The sequence below is a fragment of the Monodelphis domestica genome, chromosome 2 (assembly GCF_027887165.1).
Source record: "Monodelphis domestica isolate mMonDom1 chromosome 2, mMonDom1.pri, whole genome shotgun sequence".
NCBI lineage: Eukaryota > Metazoa > Chordata > Mammalia > Didelphimorphia > Didelphidae > Monodelphis > Monodelphis domestica.
Window position 1 is genome coordinate 274179421 of NC_077228.1, and position 24899 is coordinate 274204319.

General features: G+C 42.0%; 1 protein-coding gene across 7 annotated transcripts in view; it reads left to right on the top strand.

Moving 5' to 3' along the window:
- BRPF3 (bromodomain and PHD finger containing 3) overlaps positions 1–23736 on the top strand; it is a 34380-nt gene extending 10644 nt beyond the window's left edge. For 2 of the 7 annotated variants that reach the window (XM_007483772.3, XM_007483773.3), the window contains exons 5-13: positions 940–1068; positions 1501–1813; positions 2585–2869; positions 4233–4739; positions 7373–7466; positions 15505–15602; positions 17232–17329; positions 20269–20423; positions 21373–23736. In XM_007483772.3, the coding sequence (XP_007483834.1) occupies positions 940–1068; positions 1501–1813; positions 2585–2869; positions 4233–4739; positions 7373–7466; positions 15505–15602; positions 17232–17329; positions 20269–20423; positions 21373–21556 (1863 nt within the window). In that variant the 3' untranslated portion in view covers positions 21557–23736. The remainder of the gene's footprint in view (positions 1–939; positions 1069–1500; positions 1814–2584; positions 2870–4232; positions 4740–7372; positions 7467–15504; positions 15603–17231; positions 17330–20268; positions 20424–21372) is intronic. The other 5 variants (XM_001378743.4, XM_056818126.1, XM_007483775.3 and 2 more) reach the window with 3 other exon arrangements.
- The last annotated feature ends 1163 nt before the right edge of the window (positions 23737–24899 follow it).

Genomic DNA, 24899 nt, shown 5'->3' on the forward strand with positions numbered 1-24899 from the left:
TGAATATAGTGCTTCTTTGAGTTGTAATGGTTTGGCTTTATTTGGGCCCGTAAGTATAGTAGGCCAGGCCTGGACCTACAGGTGTTCCAAGCTAATTCTCCCCAATCTGGATTCTGTGGTCCATCCAGATTTCTGTAGCACATTACTATCCATGTTACTCACTTGGCCATTCATTACTTGTGTTTGTTATTTGATGCTCTCTTTGTCCAGTGATATTCAAAGCTCCTTGATGGTAGGAACTTTCTTAATCTATCCTGTAATCCCCCAGAATGCTGAGGTATTCTATAAACATTTGGATAAACACTGATGATCCAAAGCTGGTCTCTTTGATTATGAAGCAATGTAGGTGGCCTGCTGAGCCTCAGAGGCAGAGGGGGCACAATACTTGCATCTGTTTTCTCTGAGGTCATGTTTAGACCAATCTAACAGTGGTGGGGTTCAACAGGGTTGGGGGAAAGGGTGACTTTTCTCTTGAGAGCTGTAGCTCCAAGTGTGTGCCTCTTAGACTGGGCAGCACAGCCTACTCTCAGTTTCTGGAACCAGGAGGACCAACTTGGGACTTTCATTATTGGGTTGAGCCATCCTTCATAAGGCTCCTGGTACACATGCTCTCGGCCATCCATCCTCACTGTTCCTCACCACTGGTTAAGACGTGGTATATAGGAAATACCCCTCATTTTGGATGAGTGATGGGGTCAAGAAGGCTTCCATTTCCAAGCTGTGCTATGCCCTGCCAGCCTTTTCACCATTGTGTACAAGGGGCTGGTGATTGTACCATCCTTGCTGCAGGTTTTTGTCAGTATCTACCCAGTGTTGATTTTACTGGGGTAGCACAATCAGCTTAATGAAAAGTGTTTATTGGGGGGGGGGGGGAGAGTGTAAGAAAAGAGCATGCAAACTCCCACTCGTTCCCTTTTTTCCTTCCTCTGAACTTACTAGGTCAAGGTCCAACAGGCTGCAATGGAGTTGGAGCTGACACCTTTCAATGTCTTGTTGCGCACAACTCTGGATCTTTTACAGGAGAAAGATCCAGCCCAAATCTTTGCTGAACCTGTCAACCTGAGTGAGGCAAGTTTCCCTTCCCCCCCTCCCCCTTTACCTGTTTCTGCCAGCCTGTCTGTGGTAGTGTCACTGATGGGCAGGAGCCTAACACCTTTGAGAACTTTCAGGCTAAATGCCACATAGTTTTTAAGGAGTCTTAGGGGTAGGATTAGGTGGGGAGGGGGGCCAGGACTCTTATTCCAAGAGGGTGAGAAGTTGTTACTTTGGTGAATGGCCATACCATACAGAGTGGATAGCTGAAAATGGAGTGGGCTGAATGATGCGGGCTCTGCAATGGTGCCGGGTGGGAATGGGGGGGGGGGTAGAAGGGTAGGGGCAAGGAGCCACCAGTAAGCTTAGTAGAGTTAGGTGGAAGGGGCAACTAAGAGTGCCGGTGAAGGGTGCACTCTGTTTGGCTAGTAAATGGTTTTTGTAATTGTACAGGTTTTATATGTTTAGGTTCCAGATTACCTGGAATTCATATCCAAGCCAATGGATTTTTCCACCATGAGGCTGAAGCTGGAGTCCCATCTGTACCACACCTTGGAGGAATTTGAGGAGGACTTTAATCTTATAGTTACCAACTGTATGAAGTACAATGCTAAAGACACAATTTTCCACCGAGCAGCTGTCCGCTTGAGGGACCTGGGAGGGGCTGTCCTTCGGCATGCCCGGCGGCAGGTGGAGAGCATCGGCTATGACCATGAGGTGGGAACCCACCTACCTGAGTCACCCAAAATGGAGGACTTTTATCGCTTCTCCTGGGAGGACGGTGAGAAGCTTGGGGTGGCGGGGAAGCTAGTGGCTAAGCAGCTGGGCTGGGCTGGGCTATCACTGGTAGAGGCAAAGGGCCAGAAAATATTCTTGGGGACATTAAAAGCCAGCAGGATGATGGGGCACATGTGGAAACAGAATTGGTTATATACACTGTGTGTCTTGGTTTCAGGGTGGGGAGGGCCCTGGCTAGGGCTTGCCCTTTGCAGAACAGGAACCTCTTCAAGATCGAAAGCTCAATGCACTTAGCTCATTTCAAAAGGTACAGGGACAGCAGGAACACTTTGGAAAACTGGCTTAGGGAGTTGAAGCCTCTCCTAAGGCTGCTCCTCTTCTTGGGCTTTCCTCCCCTGTGTGGTTGGTGTATGGGGCTTGCATGCTGGTGTCTGTCAGTTTTTTTTGGGGTGAGTAGGTTGGTAACAGAAACACTGAATCACCTGTGCTCAGAGCATTGATCCTCAGGGCTTTCTGCTCTGCTGTAGCAGTCAGTCACACAGGCAAGGAAATTTCTGCCTCTGACCCCTTCCAAGAAGCCCATTCCTGACTGTGAGCCGATTCCTGCAGATGCTTCCCACATTCTGATCTTGCCCAATTGGCTCCCCTCTGTGCAGTGGTATTGCCAGGGCTGAGGTTCTACAATGACTCTGCTAGAAGCTCCGGTCCCAGGCATTTCAGGAGAGTGTATTTCATCCAGAGGACTCAGCTCCTTCCCCTTGCCCTCGGCTGTGCTGGTCCTTCAGCCCCCTCTGTCCTCCCTTCTCCCTGGCAGTGGACAACATCCTCCTCCCAGAGAACCGGGCTCACCTATCCCTGGAGGTGCAGCTGAAGGAGCTTCTGGAAAAGCTGGACCTGGTGAGCACGATGAGATCCAGTGGGGCTCGGACCCGCCGTGTCCGCCTGCTGCGGCGGGAGATCAACGCCCTCCGGCAAAAACTGGCACAGCAACAGCCAAACAAGATGGTGCCCAATGGGGAGTTGCCACCAGGGCTCCGGGAGGAGGTGGACGTGGTGGAGAAGGCCCTGCATGGAGAGGAAGAGGAGGATGGGGAGAAAGGTGAGAGGTGTGCACAGGCAGAGTCAAGTCGTTGTTATGGTTTCTGGCAGAGAAGGCCCAGACAATGCCCTCAGATTTCCTAGTTGGTGGGTGGATGCCTGTGAGTCCACCATTAGAGCCTCTTTTCTTGAGGCTTTGGCACTGGTTGAATTGCCAGGATCCCTGGTAGAGTAACATCTGAAGCTGTTGTCAATAGTTCTTTATGCCCTATGCCCGTTTGTGTGTCTAGGACCTGCGAACAGGTTTTGATGTGGAGGTAAAAGGCTGGTGAGGAAGCTCAGCGTAGTGTAGAGAGACTGGGGCAGATAGTGTGCCAGATTCAGTGTCAGAGAAACACACCCAAATCCCACCTCTGCTGCTTAGAACTCGGCGTGATCTTGGACAAGTCACTCTCTTGACCTCAGTTGCCTCATCTATAAAATGTGTAGGTTGCACTAGATGATCCTTTGAAGGTCCTTTGATGTTCTAATTCTGTGATCCTGTGAATCTAAGCGAGGACACCTGAGTTCTAGTCCTGACTGTGTCACTTACCTGCTCCGGGACCTGGACAAGTCACTTCCCTTCTCTAGGCTTCTGTACTTCCTCTGTATAATGAGGAGGTTGGGTTGGATTGTCTCCAAGTTCATTTTTAAATCTAATACTTTGTAGACCCTATCCAGAAGAATCTAGTTTGCAAGTTGCTTTTAGGAAGACCGTGCTTAGAGACCTTAGGTATTTAGTGAATAGAGCTGCTTTCCATTTCTTTTCCCCAGTTGGGAGAGGCGTCTTGTTGACACATCTGGGGATTCAGTCTGAATTTGGGTTTTGAGAGTGTTTGTCACTCAGTGCTGAATGAACTGGTATCATGAACATTAGTTTCTTTGGGATCTGCTGCTGTCTCAGATGGGCAGGGGTCAAACTAGGTCTGAGAGAATGATAGTGGTAGCCTGAAGCTTACTGAAAGCTTTGGATTTGGGAGTCGAGAGGCTCTAGTTTTGATTCCACCGACTTTCTTTGTGAGCCTGGATGAGTCACTTTAACCTGTTTCAGCATCTATAAAATGGGAATCTTTAACTCTCCTCCTCCTTCCTCACATGGGTGGTCTCAAGCAAAATGGAATCGCAGATAAGAAAGCACTTGGATCAGATCGGAGGAAATTCACTGTGTGATATCAGAACTACAACAAGCTTAGTTGATATACTTAAAAAGTTCTTCATTCCCCCATACTCTATATTTTAGGATGATTTCTGAGACTCAGTTGTCTTAGAAAATTGTGTGCTGTCACTCCTTTGGGTTAATGAATCAAGGAGTTCTTGTTTTTTTCTTTTAGTGGAGGGAGGGTGATTCTTTCTAAAATGTTCAAGCAGATTCTTTTTCTTTCTAGCAGATGATACCAAGCCTCCTCATCCCCCGACTCTGGAGCCTACGGGGCCAGCACCTTCCCTATCTGATTTGGATTCCCTCCAGGACCCTCCAACTTTGAAACCCATCAGTGAGAGCAAAATCCCGATTCGACTTTCAAAATATGGGAAGTTGGAGGATGAGCTCTTGGAGAAGGTGCCATCACAGCGAGGGAGCCAGCCTTTCCAGCATCTGCTGAGTGATAATGGCCTTAACAGACTGTCCCTTCCAGCCCTTGAGATGTCCACTCTACCCCACCTTAGTGGTGTGGGCCGTCGTACTTCCATCCTCTTCAAAAAGGCAAAGAATGGGGTCAAACTTCAAAGAAGCCCTGATGGAGCCCTTGAGAATGGAGAGGACCACAGTCTGATGGACCTGCCTGCCTCTCCAGCCAGCACAGAAGGAGAGAGGCAAACTCGGAAACGACCACGAAGCAGGAGTTGCAGCGAGAGTGATGGGGAGAAATCCCCTCGGCAGGTGGAAGAGACAGGTGACCTAACCTGTGGCTCCGCTTGCTGCTGCTTGTGCTTCAGGGAATAAGGAGTGTCTTAATGTCTGCTTCTGCTTGCCAGCTGGCCAGTTGTACTATCCTTGGGGGCAGGCTCAGTACACTCCAGTAGTCCCTTACTTCCTTAATAATCCCTGTGGAAGCCAGTTGTTTGAGGGTCAGTTAACCCAAATTGGTTTTAGATGCCACCAGTAACCAAGAGATTCAATCAGTCAACCAGCAGTTATTTGTTGTTTCCCTCATCTGTGTCCAGTGCTGACCTAGGCACAGTGGGGACTACAGAGAAATACATATTTACAATATGGGAACTCAAATCTAATAGCTAGTTTGTTGGTAGCCAAGATGTATGGACATGAAACAGTAAGATGATGATATAGGATAGTGTGTGTTATGTGCCAAATGAGTGGTACAGATGTGTTCGTAGTTTAGATGCATTAGGTGAAAGGGGAGTGACGATATTGAGCAGATAGAGAACACTTGTGGAGGAGGTGAGACTTGAGCTGGGCCTCCAAGGATGGGTAGCATTTGTGTGGGTGTAGTGCTTTCTAGGCTTCTGGGGGTGAGAATGAGCATGGTTGTGTGGCAAAGGCAGTGATGAAATGGGGGCTGACTGGAGTATGAGCTATTAGGGAATAATTCCAGCAAGAGTGGATGAATAGGATGGGACCTGATTAGTGATTTGTATCCTGGAGGTGTTGCTTGGCTGGTAGAGTTAATTCTTGATCTATTCTATCCTTTCCCTTTCCTGGATACTGACAGAACTGAATCCTTTCTTGGTCTTTCCTATCTCTTTCCTTCCTATTTTGGGGGGGAATTTGTCTCTGGAGATTTAATCAATTACCCCCTGTCACCTAGCTCTCTTTTAGCCCCTCAAGGTCAAGCATTTTCCTCATTTCCCTTTGAGGTAAGAGTAGTGCAAATGTTATTATCCTGCCTTTATAAGCTAAAGATCCTGAAGCTGAAAGAGAAAGTGCGTAGAGTGTACAAACCATAGGTGTTAGATTCAAAGTCACTGAAAGCCCTAGTAGCCAGTTTGAGAAGCTTACATTTCATGGTTTTTGGGGAAAGCCTTAGATTTTTAGGGTGGGATTTTTGTGGGACTGGGGAATGGCTACAAGACACTCTTTCCCCTTGGATTGTGTTCTTAAATCCTTCCAGAGGTTGTTTGGGACTCCCCCCACTGTCTCCACGTCAACCAGATGGTGTGTCCTTCACCTGTTTTCCTCCTCTCCCAACTATACCTATCATTTCTTTGTCCAGAATTGTATAAATGTGCACAGTCTTTGTAGAATTTGCTGACCATTGAGACCAATCATCAGCAAAAGGGAATTGACTTTAGAGGAATGACTATTAAACTGAAGGTCCTTTCAGAGGGACACTGGATACATATGGATGATGGGCAGTATGACATTTTTAGATTCTGCTCATTTCCTAGCCTGATTTATGCCAGTGAGTGGTAGAATTAAGAATAATAATGCTTTATATGGACACTACCAATGTTATTCTCATTCAACATACAGGACAGAAAAACACAGTTATTAAGATACTTTATAGACACCAAATGACAACTGGAGTCTTTTGGCCACAAGTTGATGTATGAAAAATGTGACTTTGTGGACAGATAGTTGTGTGTCTGCCAGAACTTAAGTGGCCATGCCTTTTCATTGTATTGCCATTCAAATTACCTTTGGGTTCTGTTATCAGGCACTTGAGCTGCTGAGATCATTTTCCTTGATCTGATATGACCTGATAAAGTTTTCAGTTCCTCCCAAAGAACTCCCTGCTATAAATAGATCTCTTCTCATTCATACTTAATCAGGTCCTTACAAGATAAGGTATTCTTTCTGTTTCACAGATGGAGGAACCAACATTGAGAGAAGAAGTCTAAGAACTTAACCCATATTGGTTTAAGCCAGAACTGGGATTAGAACTTGGAAATTCTAACTTTCAGTCCACTAGAGGTGTATTATAGTTATAGTACAGGACATCATTTTATTGGAACACCTGTGTTCTTTGTCTTTCTAACTTTGTTGGATGTTCCATAGCCTTTCTTTTCCCAGCTTCTTTCTAACTCCCAGCTGCCTCTCTCCCAAAAGAATGAGACTTGACATGTTGAATAGGGGTATGAATGTTTATTTGGAATAGCAAAGAGGGTGGGTTCCTAGAAGAACATAAAAAGCTCCCTGATGATCCTCTAGGCTTGAAATGAGAAGCAGAGCTTGGACTCATGTGAGAATTGTGAGGATGGAAAAGCTTTGTTGTTTTTGTTTTGTTTTGTTTTGTTTTTGCCTTTCCATTCAAATAATAGCCTATATAGAGTGTTTCTTCTCTTTAAAGTGAAATGTAGGAGGGTGAATATTTGGGGGAGAAAAATGAAAATTCCTATTTACTGGTCAAAACCTTCACTTTTTTAAGAAAAAAAAAATTCCCCACCTCGTCAAGATATATCCAGTTACTGCACAGTGTAGCCCTGGTCACTAAGCTCACCTGAATAGCTGCTACCATCTCCCTCCACTCTGCCCTTAACTAGTGGTGTGTGTTGGGAATTTTAATTTCTGCATCATAGCTCACTGTGTGTTTGTGTGTGTATGTGTGTGTGTGTCCGTCCTTGGCAGGAGTCACCAACGGCTTTGGGAAGCACACAGAAAGTGGGTCTGATTCAGAATGTAGTTCTGGTCTTGGTGGTGGCCTGGCATTTGAAACTTGCAGGTAAGGACTTCAATCCCTAAATCCTCATCATTTTTTTCTCTTCTTGTTTTTTCCCTTCAGTAACAGATTGATTTTCTGTTGTGGTTCCTGTTTTTGGTTTGCTTATTTGTTTTTTTTTTGCTTTGTTTTTGCATTCTTTTTCCAACTGGCTCTTGTTTTTAGGGCCAAGAAGACTATAACTTCATGGGTGTATCCATGGTCCCAAGGACCTTGGTCCCCAGGGCTTTGGGCCACTCTCCTGGGGAGGGAAAGTGGAAAATTATGGTTATAACAACTGACCAAGAGCCAAGTGGACAAAATTACATTCTAGTTAAGGGCCCAAATGGGAGACATAAGTTCAAAACAGAAAGCTGGGATTTGGATATTGGCTTCTTCCTTCTTTACACTTTAAACCCTCTCCCTAGCTCCTGGCAGAAGGGTCTTGAAGGGTGACTGATTTTGTTGTTAGGAAGGATCCTTACAGAGACTTTTGAACTATCTTTCAGAGGTCTCAAGGTTCTCTGTTTTTCTACTCAACTTGAAGAAATCTTAGAGATTATAAATTATAAATCTGGGACCCAGAGAAGTGAAATGATTTTTTTCCAATCAAGAGTTGGACCCAGAACCTCTGGTTCTAAATCCAGTGCTTAGTGGATAGGCAGAAATAATTCTAAAATCATTTAAGTTCTTCAAAATATTTTCTAGCCCTCTGATTCTCTAGGGGTTTATTGAACATCTACTGTGTAATCAGTGCTGAACAAAAACACAGGGTGAAAAGGGAGCAGGGAAGAATGTAAGATCAAGAAAAGAATTAGAAACTCCTGGAGTTATCTCAACATTTTTTCCTTTGAATACAAATTTCAGAATTTAGAGTTTCAAGAACTTCAGTGAGCAATTTTTTGGCTACCTATAATACATAAAAAAGGAAAACTAATTTTGAATTCACCTTAAAGTAACAGAAACCTAGACTTTGCGAAAAAAAAAAAACAATAACAACTTATTCTTTTGGTATAACCAAGTGAATTGAATTGGTAAGCAAAATTTTAAACCATACTGGCAGATGATTGATAATCCCCATAGAAATTTCTTTGGTTAAAAATTATACAATCACAACTCTGCCACTTAATGCCTGTGTGACCTCTGGCAAGTTACTTCTCTCTCTTGAGCCTCAGTTTCCTTATGTAAAATGAGAGGGTTTACCTAGATAACCTTAGGTCTCCCAGTTTTAAAACTACAGTTCTGGCCAAGTATTGAGAGGATCAAGTCTGACCACTTGGTGATAAATTCAAATTAAAGGACATAAAATGGCCCACATCCTTATGGGGGCCCTATTCTGCTTGCTGCAGTGATGGTGGCAGAGTGGCATAAAGGGGACAGAGGATCTTAAATATTACAATTTTTAGGTCTTTAAATGTTAACAATTTTTATTCTAAGTGGGAAATTTATCCAAAACCAAAAAGTAGACCATAACTTCTGGAAGAACTGAATTATCAAGCTTGCTATTCCAGCCATAATGGAACCCAAAAGCAAAAGGAAGTTATCAGCCAAATGTAAGGATCAATCAAGTATTATCCTTAAGTATCTATTGTATACCAGGTTTCTGGGGAAACAGATTCAAAAAACAAACAGTTTTTGCTATCAAGGACTTTACATCCTTGGAGAGGCAAATAAAACAGTTATAGGAATGTTGGTCTTATTGTGTGTCTAAGATATATATTGTCAATTCCTGTGAATATTTGGTTATCTCATTGCATTGTCCATAACAGACATTTGCAAAAAGTTGCCTGTGATTTCAGTTCAAAGGTGGACAGTAGGGAGCATGATACAAAAATATATTGGGGGGCAGGAAATGGTTCAAGAATAAAACAAAGAGCCCAAAGACTTATTGATAGAAGCCTCACGTCTATAAGAAGACAGAAGTGAGAGGCTATGAACATAATGTATGTCAAATAACCTCACAAAAAATCAAAAGAACAATTAAACACCTGGTTGCTAATCTGAAATCTATATATTCTGAATCAGTTACCTCTGTAATTAGACCATTGACTTATTAAAGATCAAAATTGATACCAGTCTAAAAGAAGGAGTAAAAATAAGAAGGTATGGCATGCATTTGAGACAAATTTAACCCAATCTACTTAAACTGACACAAAGAAATGGGAAATGGATAAAAGAACAGTGTGATACATTATGATTTCCTAAGGAAGTTTAAGTGTGTAAATAAATTGCCAACCCAGAGACATAAAAGAGCCGTATAAATACTTTAGCCAGTAAATACTTGATCCATCTTGCTAAGTGGAAAGAGATGGCAGCCAAGCACATCAGCAATTTATAAATCCATTTGTAAAATTTAATAGAGGAGAGAGGACAGTAGATGTTTATTATCAATGTGAACTTACAAAAAAGGAAGAATCAGTGGAGGGGAAAACAAGTCTTCAAAAAGTTTGGTAACAGAGAGACCAATCTAATTATGATCATTCCAAGGGCATTTAAGGATAAAACCAAGAGGACAACAAGGGGATGAAAAATGGTAATACTCTGGAAAGATTTTAAACTCTTTTCTCCATCAGTAATAATGGAACTACCACATTTGGCCTCAACATGGCAGCCTTGATATGCTGCATGAAGAAGTAGAAATGGCACTAAAGAAAGCAATGATGGAAAAACGGATGTGCTAAATTAAGTGTTTTCAGGGGAGGTCCTTTCTGGAAGTGATACAATTTTGAGGAAATGAATTTTCAACACAAATGAAAGAGCAAAGGAGTACCAAAGCTTTGGGGGAAATATAATTAGACTTTTCTATTTTCAAAGTAAGGTAACCAGGAAAACATTTTTTACATTTAATTTCAATTTTTTCAGTTAACAAAAATCTGTTTTCTCTTTTCACACCTCCTCTCTGTTTAAAAAAGAAGAAATGAAATCCTTGTTTTTTGGTCATTTCAGTCCCATCTGACTTTGTGATCCCATTTAAGTTTTCTTGGCAAAGATATTGGAGTAGTTTGCCACTTCCTTCTGTTCATTCATTAGGCAAAAGGGGTTAAGTCACTTGCCCAAGGTCACATAGCTAGTAAGGATAATTGAAATTGAAGAAGATTTAAGTTTTTCGTGACTTCAGGCCTAGCATTCTAACCACTGCACCACCTGACTGCCCCAAACAACAAAACCCTCATACTACATGCATTATTAAAACAAATTCCTATGTTGATAATATTCAAAAATATATGTCAGTCTGTATGATGAATCCATTATTTCTCTGCCAAAAGGTAGGCGTTATATTTCATCATAGGTACTCTGGAATCATGGTTTAACCAAGAAAATATAATAAATACTACACTGTCTTTATTTTCCATTTATGAAAAATCTATAGATACACACATATATCAAGGGCATCTTTGAAAGCGGAACAAGGAGACTTTCACAAATGATACTTTATAGCAGACCATATCTTTACTGTCATACAGTTAACATAGGTGGAAATAATACAAGATCTCATCATTTGACAAGAAAACAACTTAATTTGATATAGCAAAATGCCACCTAAAAGAGTCTTAACACACATCTGGAAATTCAACAATACTTTTGAAAGATATATCATCTGATTACTACAAGAGACACGTAAAATAGGGAGATGTATACTCAGCAGAGGCAACTCTGACTCAGTGGTTAGTATGCTGATTCTGGAGTCAGGAAGATCTGAGTTCAAATTCAGCCTAAGTCACTTTCTAACTGTGTGACCCTGGGTAAGTCACTTAAGTTTTGATTGTCTAACAAAAAGGATCCAGAACTGAAAGAAATTAGGAATTCCCTATGAATAGAGAAGTTTTATAGATATTCTTTTTGTGGACAATACACTATGTGCATCAAGTCCTAGAAAATTTTAGAGTATCCTAAATAAGATCCATAACCTCTTTAAGTTTGTCTTAACTATCCATACTGGAGCAACCAAGTGGGTAAAAAATATCTATCATTCATCTTGGGCTACAGTTGGATGGATATCCCATAGAGGTATTTCATTACTATGGGAGGTCTGTATGTGTCTATATTTCACAAAAATTTGTAAATCAATTGTTTTATATAGAGAGAATACCTAATGGACTAGCTCTATCAGAAATCCCCTCTAACATTTGTTGGATTGGTTTAGGAATCCTAATCTCAGTTTTACTTAACTAAACAAAGTAGTAAATTGCATAGAATATTAACAGATTAGAAAATACTTCTCCCCTCCCTGCCCCATGGTTGTATTATCCCTTAAGAAAGGCATAAATGTCCTTGTACCAACTAACTGTATATGCTATGAGGTAGACCTAGTTCTTTATTCCTAATGCAGGTTATTTCATCTATCCACAAGACACAGAAATAATTTCCTATTCTGGATAGAAATTAATGAACAATACAATTGGTTTGAAAATACACGTTCAGCCTTTTTTTTTTTTTACAAAAACATAATGCAAACAAGTTGTACTCCCTATTCCCATTTTGTAACAAACACATTTGAGTTAACAGTACCAAATGCCAAGAACCTAGATTGTAACTGATACCTGTTTTCAGTTTCTCAGAGAGTCTTTGATGAACATAATGCAACTAATCTTCCCATAAAAGACCTTCCAGAAGTTCTGGGATATCTTTGTTTACTCTCTTCAATGTCCTTCCCCTCCCCCCCCTTTAAACCCTTGCCTTTTGTTTTAGAATCAATACTGTATTGGTTCCAAGACAGAAGAGCAGTAAAGGCTAGGCAATGGGGGGTTAAGTGACTTGCCCAGGGTCACACAGCTAGGAAGTGTCTGAGGCCAGATTTGAACCTAGGACCTCCTGTCTGAGCCTGGCTCACAATCTACTGAGCAATATTGAACCATTTGACAGTGTTAAAGATTTTGGTGCCAAGAACTTTGTTGGAGCTTCAATAGATGTAACTGTAGCACCTTTAAGAGTGTTGTCGAATGAATCTCCAAAGAAGTTTCTTTCCAGAATAATGACCTTGGCTACTGAGCCATTAGGGCCCAATAGCATTGCCAATTCTCTAGGTCCTAGAATGTCCTCATTAGAGTTTGAGGGGAGGTGGTGGATTGACTCACCTGGTCTGTTCTACTTCCTATATCTTCCAGGGTGCCTTGTTACATTAGCAAGGCTCACATGCCTACAGTTTTGGGGGCAGTCAAGTAGGTGAGGGAGTTGCCTTCCCTGATGATGACTGTGAAGGAATGGAAACAGGACTAATAGTCTGAGGAAGTGCTGCTACTTCCAGGGTTCTTTGTCTTTGCCTATTGGTGACAAGACGGTCAGCAGTTGCAGTTGAGGTGACTTCACCTTATTGGACTTTCAGCTCTCTTTTCTTGTCATTTAGATTGCAGTACCTCCAGGATCTTGTTCTCTTCTCTTCCTGCATGTTTCTCAAATTGCAGTATTTTTTCTGTTCTTCATTCTTTTTCCTAAGTTAATTATTCTCATTTCTCTACATAGAGAATGATTTTTTTCCATTTGCCTACATTAGCAGTAACTTGATTCTTGAAATGCTGCATCAAGGCTTTTCTTCAGAGTTTGCAGCTCAAGTCTCATTTCTTCATGTCAGATTTGGGTCTCCCTCTCCTTGCAAAGTCTAGAGGAGAGAAGGAAAAGCGGCAGGCTGAAGAATGCACACTTGTTGAAACACACGGTGGTTTTTTGTTGTTTTTTTGCTTTTTGTCTTTCTTGGTAGCACAGTGTGCTCTGCCATGCCTTGAAGGGAAAACCACGAGCATAGGTTACACAGGAAAAACTCTTTACTTAGGAACCTAGAGTTAAAGAAAGGCAAAGAGGTCTTTTTTCCTCCATATAAAATATGTGCTTCTAAGGGGTGCTACAATGTTTCTAGAAGTTCTATAATACCAGGGTGCTATGTGAAATGGTTGGAACCAGCTCATGTTCTATATTCCTCCATTCTAAAAATTTTCCTTGGTTAGAGGACATAACAAATATGAAACTTAAAAGAATGGCTATTTCTTAATTGTGACAAATGTTTAGAATCTTCACCAAAAATCTGAGAAGTTATTATGTGCGTATTTTATATATGTAAAAAATACATGTTTCAATACATTAATATATAATGTTATATAAATTATTTTTATGTGTGTATAAATAAAATATGTGTGTGTTTGTGTGTATGTGTATGTGTTGGACAGACCCTGTACTTGGACAATGAGTTAGCCCCAGAGTTGAAGAGGATTGTCTTTGGGGAATTGCAAAGTGTTTTTAATGTCTCTCGAGGTTCTCCTTGAATCCAAGGCCTGTCTTTTTAATTCCACTATTCTTTCAGTGATAAGCTGTGAGATTTGGGGTGAATCCCATCACCACTGAAGAAATGTGCAAGAGAAATGACGTAAAGAATACCATTAAGGGATAATTGATCAATAATTCTTGTGTTGGATCGGTATCCACATAATGTCAAAGATGTAGAGGAAGGTTCCAGGTTAGATGAATGGAATCTCTATGGAGAACTTACAGGAGAATATGGCTAGAAACATAGGATAGTTGAACAGAGATGAGGTGTGATTTTTGTTGATAGAGGGATACCCATATCAAAGAGATCACAATCTATCACAAAGGTCTCAATAATGAAGGGTGAAAGTGACACTCTAGGCTCTGACACTTTTAGGACTGATGTTTTGTGAGTTTTTCCAGATGGGCTTTTTGTGAATTGACATGTTTACTTGACCTGGTTTCATTTGCAGGGTGATTGAAGGAATGCAGTTTGATTATGGGACAAAAACTTTTTTGTACATGAAGCTAATTGTCCTTTCTTTTAGCATAACGAATCTGCATCTTTAAAGGATTCTGATTCATTATAATAGCTCATAATAGCATTTACATAACACTTTAAGATTTGCACAATGCTTTACAAATATTATTTGATCCACATAATAACCCAGGGAAGACAGGTGCTTTTATTATCCTTATTTTATAGATGAAGAAATTGAAGTAGACAGATCAAGTGACTTGCCTAGGGTCACACAGATCATAAAAGTCTTTGAGGCAGAACTTGAACTCTGGTGTTCCTGACTCCAGAACCAGCAATAATGCAATGATGCATTATCAATGTAAAATCAATAATACAATGACACAACACTTGTCCATAATGGATTTTATTTTATGTTGTTGCTTTTAATTTAACTTTATTTTTCTTCAATTACATGTAAAAAACAGTTTCTAACATTTTTCAAATAATATTAATCCTTGAGTTCTTTCCCTCCCCATCCCCACTCACATTGAGATGGTAAACAATTTTATATATTGCTTAAATATAATACTTAGAGGTGTATAACAATATCAAGAGAAAGAGGAATCTTAGGAATTAGGTAGACCAAATCTCCATTTTTACCGGTCAGACAATTGGCTGAAAAATGGGAAGTGATTCGTTCAGGGCTGTATAGCTAAAGGGAAGTGATAGGGTCAGGATCTGAATCTTCAGATCTCCTCTTGCCTCAAAGTTTAGTACTCTTTTCATCATTCCATATATTGCCTCTTAGTTAAGCACTATCCAACCATTCTATATTCTATAACCTATATTTTTCTCTCCCAGTATGGTTGATGTGCTTTTTAGCTTTAAAAAGCCCAATTTTTCCTCTACCTATAAAAGCAGGATATTTCTTTAATTTCTTTTTGAGGTCTGAAAACTTACCTCTACCTTTACTTTCAGACTTTGTTAACAGAAAACTTGAATAGCAGCAGTTCTAGTTAGATAGCAAGAACAATGCGGCTAGAATGGAAAGCTAGAGGAGGCAATGGAATCAATTCCCTTTTCATTTATTTGGGAACAGTTTTGTGTGTCTTTCTAGAGACTGAGGAATGAACAGAATTACTTCTTGAGGTCCCTTCTAGGTCCAGAGCTTCTTATTTTAGATTCTCATGGATTTTAGGCATATCAACCCTGTAGCAATTTTCTTGCAATTCAGAGTATTTCTGCATAAAAGATTGAAATGCATTAAAGAATGAAAGTGGTTATACCCTTCACCTGTCAGAGGCATGAAGCACCTGAATTGTCGGTTTGTCATAGTTTTGTTTGCTCTTTTTGCTCTTGTATATACAGTGGTTTGACTCCTCCGAAACGAAGCCGTGGAAAACCGGCTCTTTCTCGAGTCCCTTTTCTGGAAGGTGTAAATGGAGACTCAGACTACAGCAGCTCAGGTGAGACCAATGATTCAGACCAGATCTGAGAAGTCTGCCTCTGTGGTAGTGGGCTGTTCTGAAGGCCAGTGTCGTTGTATGGACCTTGAGAAGTGGGCCACCTGAATTTCACTCTCCTTCCACTTTGGAGAGCAGTACCCTTGGTTCCAGCTCTTTGCAGTGCAACCAGCTCTCCTGCTTTTCATGATTTGGAAGAGGATAGAGCATGTATAATTTTGTTACTATTTCTAAATTTCATTTTAGCCAGTGCTTTCAGCTTCTTTTTTACCTTTCTTTCAAACCACTAGGCAATAGGTCTCTTCTGGGCACTATATTATAAGAGGGACTTTGACATGGTAGAAGTCTTCCAGAGAAGGAAGACCAAATGCTGAGGGTTCTGAAAGCTGGAGAAAGCTGAAGGAATTGATGTTTATCCTGGAAGAGACAGGTTTTTAGGTAGAGATAGGAGTGTTCAAATAACTCATATCAAATTTCTCATGGAAGGGTTATACTAGTCTGCTTGACCTCATAGGACAGAACTAGGACCAATAGGACATTTCAGGGAAAGCAGAATTTAGCTTGATATAGAGAGAACCTCCTAACAATTAGAGTGATTCCTAAAAAGAACTGAGCTGCCTTGGGAGGTGGTGGTGAAGTTGTTGCTTCAGGGATAAGTTGTATTTGTTGATCCTTAAGGTCCCATCTACTCCATCTTTGATTCTATCAACACTTTCCAAAGTTCTTAAAAAGAATAAAATGGGTAGGTTTATATGTTTCCCTTACCTTAAGGCAGAGGATTTATTTATTATATTACTTATTTATTTGGCTAAGAATGAAGAACAGAAGCAGCGAAAGTCTATGAAAAAATAATTCTCTAGAATTTTTTTTTTCAGTTTTTCTGGTTGAATATGAACCTCTATCTACTACTTACAGAAATGGCAATTGAGAAAGAACCTACTTGTGATGGCACAGTGGAAGTTAATAAACCCATTCTCTGCTTTCTTTGGGATTTCTGTTCCAACAAACTGATGCCAGTATGTAGGGATAGGATATGCAAATAATCTCCAACAAGAGCTAGCAGTAAGCTCTTTAAGGATCTCCTGCCCTAAATATAAACACCAACTTCTGGCTTGCTCAGCCCGGTCCTACTTACCCTATGAATCCACCTGAGCTACAACTTTTGCTTCCTGAGGAGATGGGCAGGGTATTGCTACACCACCAATCCTTTTTCAAGGCAGTTTGGTGCCTCCTACCCAGGCCTCTTATCTCCAAGCAAACACCCAGCCACTTCTGTGAATGTTTTGCAGATAAGGAGCTGAGAAGCTGTACTGATGAGAGTCCAGACTGGGATCCTGGGGTGGAGGGAATGAGAATCGTTGCCTATCTTTTCTAATAAGTCTTCCTTGAAGTGGTAAAACAATTAAATTCTCCTTGGCCAATGGAGACATCTTTTTGGGTGGCTTAGTGAGTGGGGGTGAGGCTCAGTCTTTAAAGGAATTTCTTGAAGTAGAGAAATTGAGGGGAGGGGAAATGCCAAGGCTCCATAGGGCCACCCCAGGGGTTGGGGTGGGATGGTAAATAGAGAATCTGAATGTCATTTTGAGTCAGCTGTCTCTGCTCCTTCTCTTTACCACATCCCCCAACCCCCAGGCAGAAGCCTTTTGATGCCTTTGGGAGATAATGCAGACCTGGAGCCCTTGGAGCTGGTGTGGGCCAAGTGCCGAGGCTACCCTTCCTACCCTGCATTGGTGAGTCCCTGCCATGGGCTCTTTTGCCCTGGGTTTTATCTCATAAAAACAGTTGTGACTTGGGCCCTTTGTCACCAAAGAAAGCTTATCCCCTGGTCTGGATGCTTCAGACCATTAGAATATTGATACATTTAGGCTTTTTGTGTTTTAGCATCTGGGCATTTCTTCCAGCAAAGGAGTCCAAGCTCTGCTCCGTGCTAAATGTGAGAATCTTTTATATTTTCCATTATTCAAAGGTCTTTCAGTTGTTCTTAGATGACCTGCACCAGAAGTCCTGGAAATTAAGTAAGGCAGATGAAAAAACGGATGTGTTTTCAGAGGAGTAAAATGATCTACTTTGAATGTCCCAAAGCAAGATAGTGGCCAAGGCAGAAGCTAAACTTCTGGTTTCAGTACTTAGCTAGTGCCTGGCACATAGTTGGCACTTAGTAAGTGTTTATTGATTGATGAGTTTCTAGTCCAGACTTTAGCTACAGAGTCAAGAATGGGATGAGAACTTGTGTGCCATGTACGAAATCATCATTTTGTATCTGTTATTACTTTTACTACTAGGGGGTTCAGAATTTGAGGGGCCTGAGGTGAGCAGGACTGAACAGAACTGAAGCCTTATAAACAGGCTTCTAATTTGCAGTATTTGAAAACTGGGTTTGAAAGATGTGTGACTTCTTAGAAGATAAAAAAAGACCAATATCATACTTTCATTTAAAAGTTTGAAAAGACAAGTTAGGAAGATCAGATTAGCTCACTTTATTTACAGACTGGGGAAATTATTTTTGAGCTATACATTTGCAAGTTCACTAAATTTTGTCAAAATAATTAGCTTCTTTTAGTGTGCAAACCAAAGAGTACAAAGCACATCTCCTATGATTTTTTAAAAACCCTTACCTTCTGTCTTAGTATCAATTCTAAGTCAGAAGTATAGCAAGAGCTAGGCAGTTGGGGTGAAGTGATTTGCCCAGGGTCATACAGCTAGGAAATGTGAGGTCAGATCTGAACCCAGGCCTGGCACGTTATCCACTGTGCTACCTAGCTGCCCCTTCTGCCCCTTCATGTGATCTTTTTAATTCTTTTAAACATTTTTTTCAATTAAAAAAATGATTTAAATACTGTGTATTGGTTCTAAGGCAGATAATTAGTAAAGGTTAGGCAATGGAGGTTAAGTGACTTGGCCAGGGTCATACAGGTAAGAAGTATCTGAGGCCATATTTGAACCCAAGACCTCCCAGCTCTAGGCCTGATTCTCAGTTCCCATTGAGCCACCTGGTTATCCCCCAAACCAGCAATCTTAATTGTGACCTATGATCTAGGATTGCATATGTTGGGGCTCAGCTAATTGCACTATGGGAAGCATGGCTTGGAATGAATGCCTCGCTGGGCACATGTCCAGGCCTCCTAAGAGTAATTATTGCAAGTCTCCTCCTAGGGGAGCCTTAACCTTTTTTCAGGTCTGCATCTTAAGAGGAATTTAGAGTGTGGCAAAGATCCAAAGGTGAGTGAGGAGTAGTATAAGAAAGTATTATTTAGTCTCTAGAGCTTTCCTCAGTCAGATTATCTAAGTGGCTGTTGGGATTATTGTGTGGAGAATCACGGACAGCTGTTCTGGATCTCTAGGGGTAACTAAACAGTGAGAGGGAGGTGGTGGCAGAGGCGATGGCAGTGGCAACAGCAGCCTGGTGGAATGAAAACAGCTTGAGAGGAAGAGAAGAGGAGTTCTAATTCTGTCACTAGCTTGTGGCAAGCAGATCACCTCCTGTCACCTGCTGAAGTCTCCATTTGCTCATCTGTTGAATGGGGAGATAGTACAGAGTAAAGGTAAAATAAAAAAGCAGATGTGAGAGGGCCTTGAGAAGCAGAAAATGCCAAATAAAGGATTATTGCTGTGAAGATGCTAGGGTTAGGACAAATGTGATGATGAGCATTTAAAGTCTAATTAATGGAAAAGTGGGGAAAGGAGGAAGTAGGCAGGATAAGATGTCTTCACTTTTATTAAGTGTCTCCTATGTATAAGGCACTATGTTAGGCATTGGGAATAAGAAAACAAAAAAGAAAATAGTACCTTCCCTGAAGGATCTTATGCTACCTTGCGGGAATTTTTAGGGCCCCATTTCTTTGCATTAGCCCTGTTCTGTTGAGCCTCCTTTCTATTATCTCTCTGATCCTCAACCTTGTAAACTGGATCTTCTTCGTGGGTAAATAAAGTCTGTTTTTGGAGCTCCAGATATTTTGTGTCCATAAAGCCAAGATTGTTGAGATTAATGAGATTAATCAAATCTATTGAGACCCTTTTCAGGGAAGATTGTGAAACACTGATGTAGTTGACTATGTCTGTGAAATATACTTTTCCTGGGAGTGTGACCTTGAATGAATGTGACATTAACCCTTTATCCTCTGGCACACGAACGCCCACCCATGCTGCAAGAATAAGACCTTCATGAATTTGAGATGCCTAAGCTTCTAAGGGGGCATCGGAAATGAAATTTGATAGTTTAAAAGAAAAAAGGCAGAAAGAGAGGTTGTTCCTTACTGTCTTTGCCCTAATTGAATCTGAGAAATAATGAGAACAACTTGTTTATCTCACAAGAGTAAGAACAGTCTCATTCAGTTATGAGCCCCAACATTAAGGACTCTCCCCAAAACTTTCCTTTGTACTCTGTAATACTTTTCTGGGAACAGGCTTGTGCCCTGGTGGTCAAGGGAGGTTTAGAGAGAAGAGCACTTCAAAAGAGAATTTCTTCAAGATTCCCTTTTTAAAGCAATGAGGAACAGGGCAGATAAAGTCACCAAGGTCTCTTTGAGTAGAGCTGTGGGCAAGGGTTAAAACTCTTTGAAGGACAACTTTGGAGATGAACAATTAAGAACTTCCACTCCTTGAATGAGAAGACATACTGATTCCATTTCTCTTCTTGTTGGAGTAGCATTTTTTCTTTATTTCTTCCCAGATTATTGATCCCAAGATGCCCCGTGAAGGTCTTCTGCACAATGGTGTACCTATTCCTGTCCCACCACTGGATGTACTAAAGCTAGGGGAGCAGAAGCAACTCGAGGCTGGAGAGAAACTCTTCCTCGTCCTCTTCTTTGACAACAAGCGAACCTGGTGAGTGAGCACTCATAGCTTTCGATCTCTTCCTTTTTGAGTAGATTTTTCCCTGCATCTTTTCCCCTGACACTTGATTTCCAAAGAGGTGGAGTTGTTCCGTTAGTAAAATGCCTTCAACATTTTGAATTTGGTGTTTGTACCACCTCTCTTGGGGTGTCCTTTATAGGCCCAAATGCCCTTTTTCTCTTAGCATCTGGAAACTGGCCTAGGGCTAATGGGCTAAGCAGTCAGCTAGTAGGCCATCTGCATTGCCTTGGTGAAGCTGTGAACTGACTTGTGTATGAGTGACTTAGATCTTCCTTGTCAACCAGAGGTGCCATCTTGTCTTCTTGACATAATGAGTCTCTGTTGCTTTATCCACTTGATTGGTATAGTACTGTGTGGATGGGCCTTTTAAGTAGGTAGGCCAGGATAGATGGGTATCTGGTTCTGGGCACTAAAAACCCTTCAAGCAAATCTAATCTCCTAAGGGCCTTGGGAACAAGCTGGGTTCAGCTGTCTCCAACCTCACACCACTGTGTACATACCACCCTTCCCTCTAGCCATTTTTTGTTTTTGTTTTTTTAATCCTGTTTCAGAAATTTCTTCTGAGACACCCTTCAGGGTTTGTCTTCATTTCATTTCAGTCGAGGTTTTGTCCCTCACCATACTCCATCGCCTTTACTCCCTTACTCTGGCTTTGTGAGACTTACCCTCTCTGTCCTGTTTTCCTGGGATGGCAGCTCTAAGATTAGAAATAGTATGTGGTGTGAAGGAATATGACCGAGAGACCAAGCATTGATGGCCCTAGGAACATTAGTAAAGATAATTCATAATAATGGATCCTTTTTTTAAAAATGATGACATTCTTCTAAACTAAAAAGAATTTGGAGAGAATACCTATTAAGGTACTTCCTTTGTTCTGGGACACCTGATAAGCAGGGCTGGTTTTGTGTTTGGGTTGCAGGCAATGGCTTCCCCGGGACAAAGTCCTTCCCCTAGGGGTAGAAGACACCGTGGACAAGTTGAAGATGCTGGAGGGCCGTAAGACCAGCATTCGCAAGTCTGTGCAAGTGGCCTATGACCGTGCCATGATCCACTTGAGCCGGGTTCGGGGTCATCATCCTTTTGTCACCTCTGGCTACCTGTAAGGTAGTGGGATGTGGCCTGCCTGCCTTTGCTTCTGATCCTGGAGTGGGGAACCCAGCCCTCCCCATGGTGGGACGAATGGCAGACAGCCTCTCCCTGGTGCTGTGGAGGATAGGGGGCTGGAGCCTGAAGAATCCATGGGGAAATGTCCTGTTGTGGGCAACAGCATGACTCCCGTGGTCTGCCCTATCATGTGCCAAAAATTCCTAGCTGGGCTCCTTCAGAAGGATGTTTTACTGGAGAGCCAGCTAGAGGCAGGGACAGAAGCTGGGATATGGGCCCTGCTGTGAAAGATGACTCCTGGGATCGCTTCCCAAGGGGCCATCACCCTTATCCCCCCCACTACACCTCAGAGTGAGTAAGGATCTGACCCTGGTCCCAGGGGTGCTGGAAATACACTAGAGTCCCATGGAGAATCTCCCTGAGCTCCTCTTGTGTATCTCCTCCTTGCTGCTCACTCCCCATCACTCGTTCTGTAAGATTTCCTCTCTCCCCCTCTTCTCTCACTCACTCACATTCTTGCCCCTTTCCTTATTCTTGTGCCAAACTGATAGATACTCTCACCAAATTAAATATTTTTTTCAAGCCTCAGTTTCTCTATAGATCTAGCTGCTATAAAGGGCAAGGTGGCCAGATGTGCCCCTGTCCAGAACACCAGGACAGAAGCTAGCAAAACACCAGTGATCTCAAACATCCACCCCCTGTGAAACCTAGAATCAGATGCAGACGTATTGCTGCAGAGTTAGGCTTCGTTATTTTGGCCCTGAAGAGTGCAGGGATCCCAGCACCCTGTGTTGTGGTTTTGTTTTTCCTGGGGCAGCTGAGGCTTAGCCAAGGCTGCAGCAGTAGACTTCTCCACTTCCTAACTTGATGTCCTGAGAGTGAAGAACTTTTTCTTCTTCAGACATTGGATGTCTTTAGCATTTAAAAGTTTCTTGGTGATCTCTGCTTGTGTCTGTCCTGATACTCCCTTTGCCTTCCCTGGTCACTTCTTTCCTCTCTTTTCACCAATGGTGTCCTCCATAGTGGACAGGGTCCCTGCTTGTCAGGCCCTCAGGTTGTGCCAGCAGTCCCCCTTGCCTCTCTCCTGTTCTTCACAGCCTTGCTCCTCCCTGCTACTCCTGCAGCTGAATCCTCAGGTGGAGAGGAGGATAAAAGCTTGCAGAAAACCTTTCAGTTCAGTGTCTCTCTCACCTCCCCAACCCCTAAAAAACTGTGAATTGGGAATGTCAACCAGAAGTGTTGATATCTGTTCTCTGCCACCCCTAACCCCCAGTCATTTCCCCCCCCCCTACACTCTAGCACCAAAGTCACAGGGCCTGGTTGTAGACCACCAAGCGCTGAGTTGCTTTTTAACCTGTCGTTCTTTTTAATTGTTTTAAATTTTTCATAGGGATATTTTGAATGAAATGAAATCCTGGGGGGAAATCACTGCCATTTCTACTCAGTCGACTTTTTAAAAGGGAAGAAAACAAAATACCCATCCACCACTACTTATACATTTGGGACATGAGCCAGAGTTTAAGGGTAAACCAACAGAGCAGGTCTATGTACCATTGAAAGAATGGCTGGGGTTTGGGTTTTTTGTAAAATAATAATATAATGCCTAGAGCCGTGTGGATAGGGAAGGATGTGATGTACATAGTTGTAAGATATTGTTCTAAATTATTCAGGCCTATTGTTTCCCTTCTTGAAAGTCTCCCTACCTCCCCTTCCCCCTATTGTATGGCTGGATCTTTTAAACTCACACAGTGAGTGCCATTTTATTGAAAGGAGCCAATGCTTTCCCCCAGGTAGTCAATCAGCTGTGGACTTTGTGACCTCTGTCTAAACCTGTGTTTTAAGATCTTGGGGGTCTCTCCCCTGCCCCCTTTCTCTGTCTCTCTGTCTCTCTTTTTAAAAATGATCTTTTAGGACAGGAATTGGCTCAGATCCTGCTGTGGCACTGGGGCCGTGCGTCACTGTCAAGTCTGCTGTGAAGAAGCACACGATGCTCTATTTATTGTAGAAAGTGACTTTATTTGCTTTCTAGAATTGTTTATATCAGATGGTATAAGAGAGGTAATTAAAAAAAGAGAAAAATCTATGCTTGTAAAGAAGACAAAAGTTAATTTTACCTACTATAATATGACTGTCTGAAACTTTTTTCTCCCTGAGAAATAAATGTTCTAATGGACAGCAATAGCTGTGTGGTGCTTGTTGTAATTAATGCCTCACCTTCCCTGGCTCTGCTCCTGGACAACCCAGTAGATATGGTTCCCTCCAATGGGAAGTGCTTCCCTCTCCAAGGAAATGGTTCTTTGGAAAGGGTGAGACTACCTGATCCATGCCAAATGACTAGAGTTGGAGGTATCACACCACCTGAACTTTGTCTACAAGGGTTGACTTGAGACTTTAGACTCTTGGGGATTCTGCATTTTCCTGCTGTTTGGATTTTTAGATTCACTTCTCCCCTCGCTGGTTCTTCTACCCATTTGTCCTTTTCAGTGGTGGCAACAGTAAAGCCAGGTTGATCCCTGCTGCTTCTGAGGAAGGGTAGAAGGAAAGATTTATAGAAATTGGAATTCTTTCTCATTGTAAGGGGTAAATTTTATGGTTGTACTGAATATATTTTTAGTTGGTCTTCACGGATTTGAATTCTAAATCCCAATGAAATACTCAAGTCAGAATGGAATTTTATGGTGGTTTATTTTACAATAGAAGGAAGAAATTAAGAAATGAGAGCAAAGGGGGAAAAAGGGAAGGATAGTTACTACCCCCCAGCCTGGTCTGAACCAGGCAGGAGTTCAGAGGCTTCAACCAAGGGGTCTGTCCAGAAAAGCCAAGGAAAAGGGGAGTCAGCCTTATCACTCACCATGTGATATCTAAGGGAAGCAGTCTGAGGTCTTACACTTGAGCTCCTCCATGGTCGACTTCTATGGCCACGTCCCTCTCACAAGAAGTGATGTGAAATATAAAGGCAGTTCTTTATGTCTCTTCCTGTATCTTACATGTACCAATGGTGGCTTAATCTTGGCTTTGGATGGCCCAGGGGGTCAGTCATTCGTATCTGATTTGTCACTTGCTAGTACACATGGGTCATAGACCTTCCTTCCTCACACTTAATCCTTAAGTGGGGGTGTATACATTCCTGGTGGCTAAAATTCCAAAGACTAAGCAGGGTGGAGTAAATCTAAAATTCATACCATTTAGGTCCCCATCCCCCTGTGGTCCTAGTGGGGAACTATGGGAAGTAGCTCCTTGTGCCCTTCCCCACAGTGTAGGATGTCAGCAAGGGTACCTGATTCCTACATCTGCACAGTCACTCAGTTGGCAAATATAGAGATCTCTCCCTTATGTTGTCCA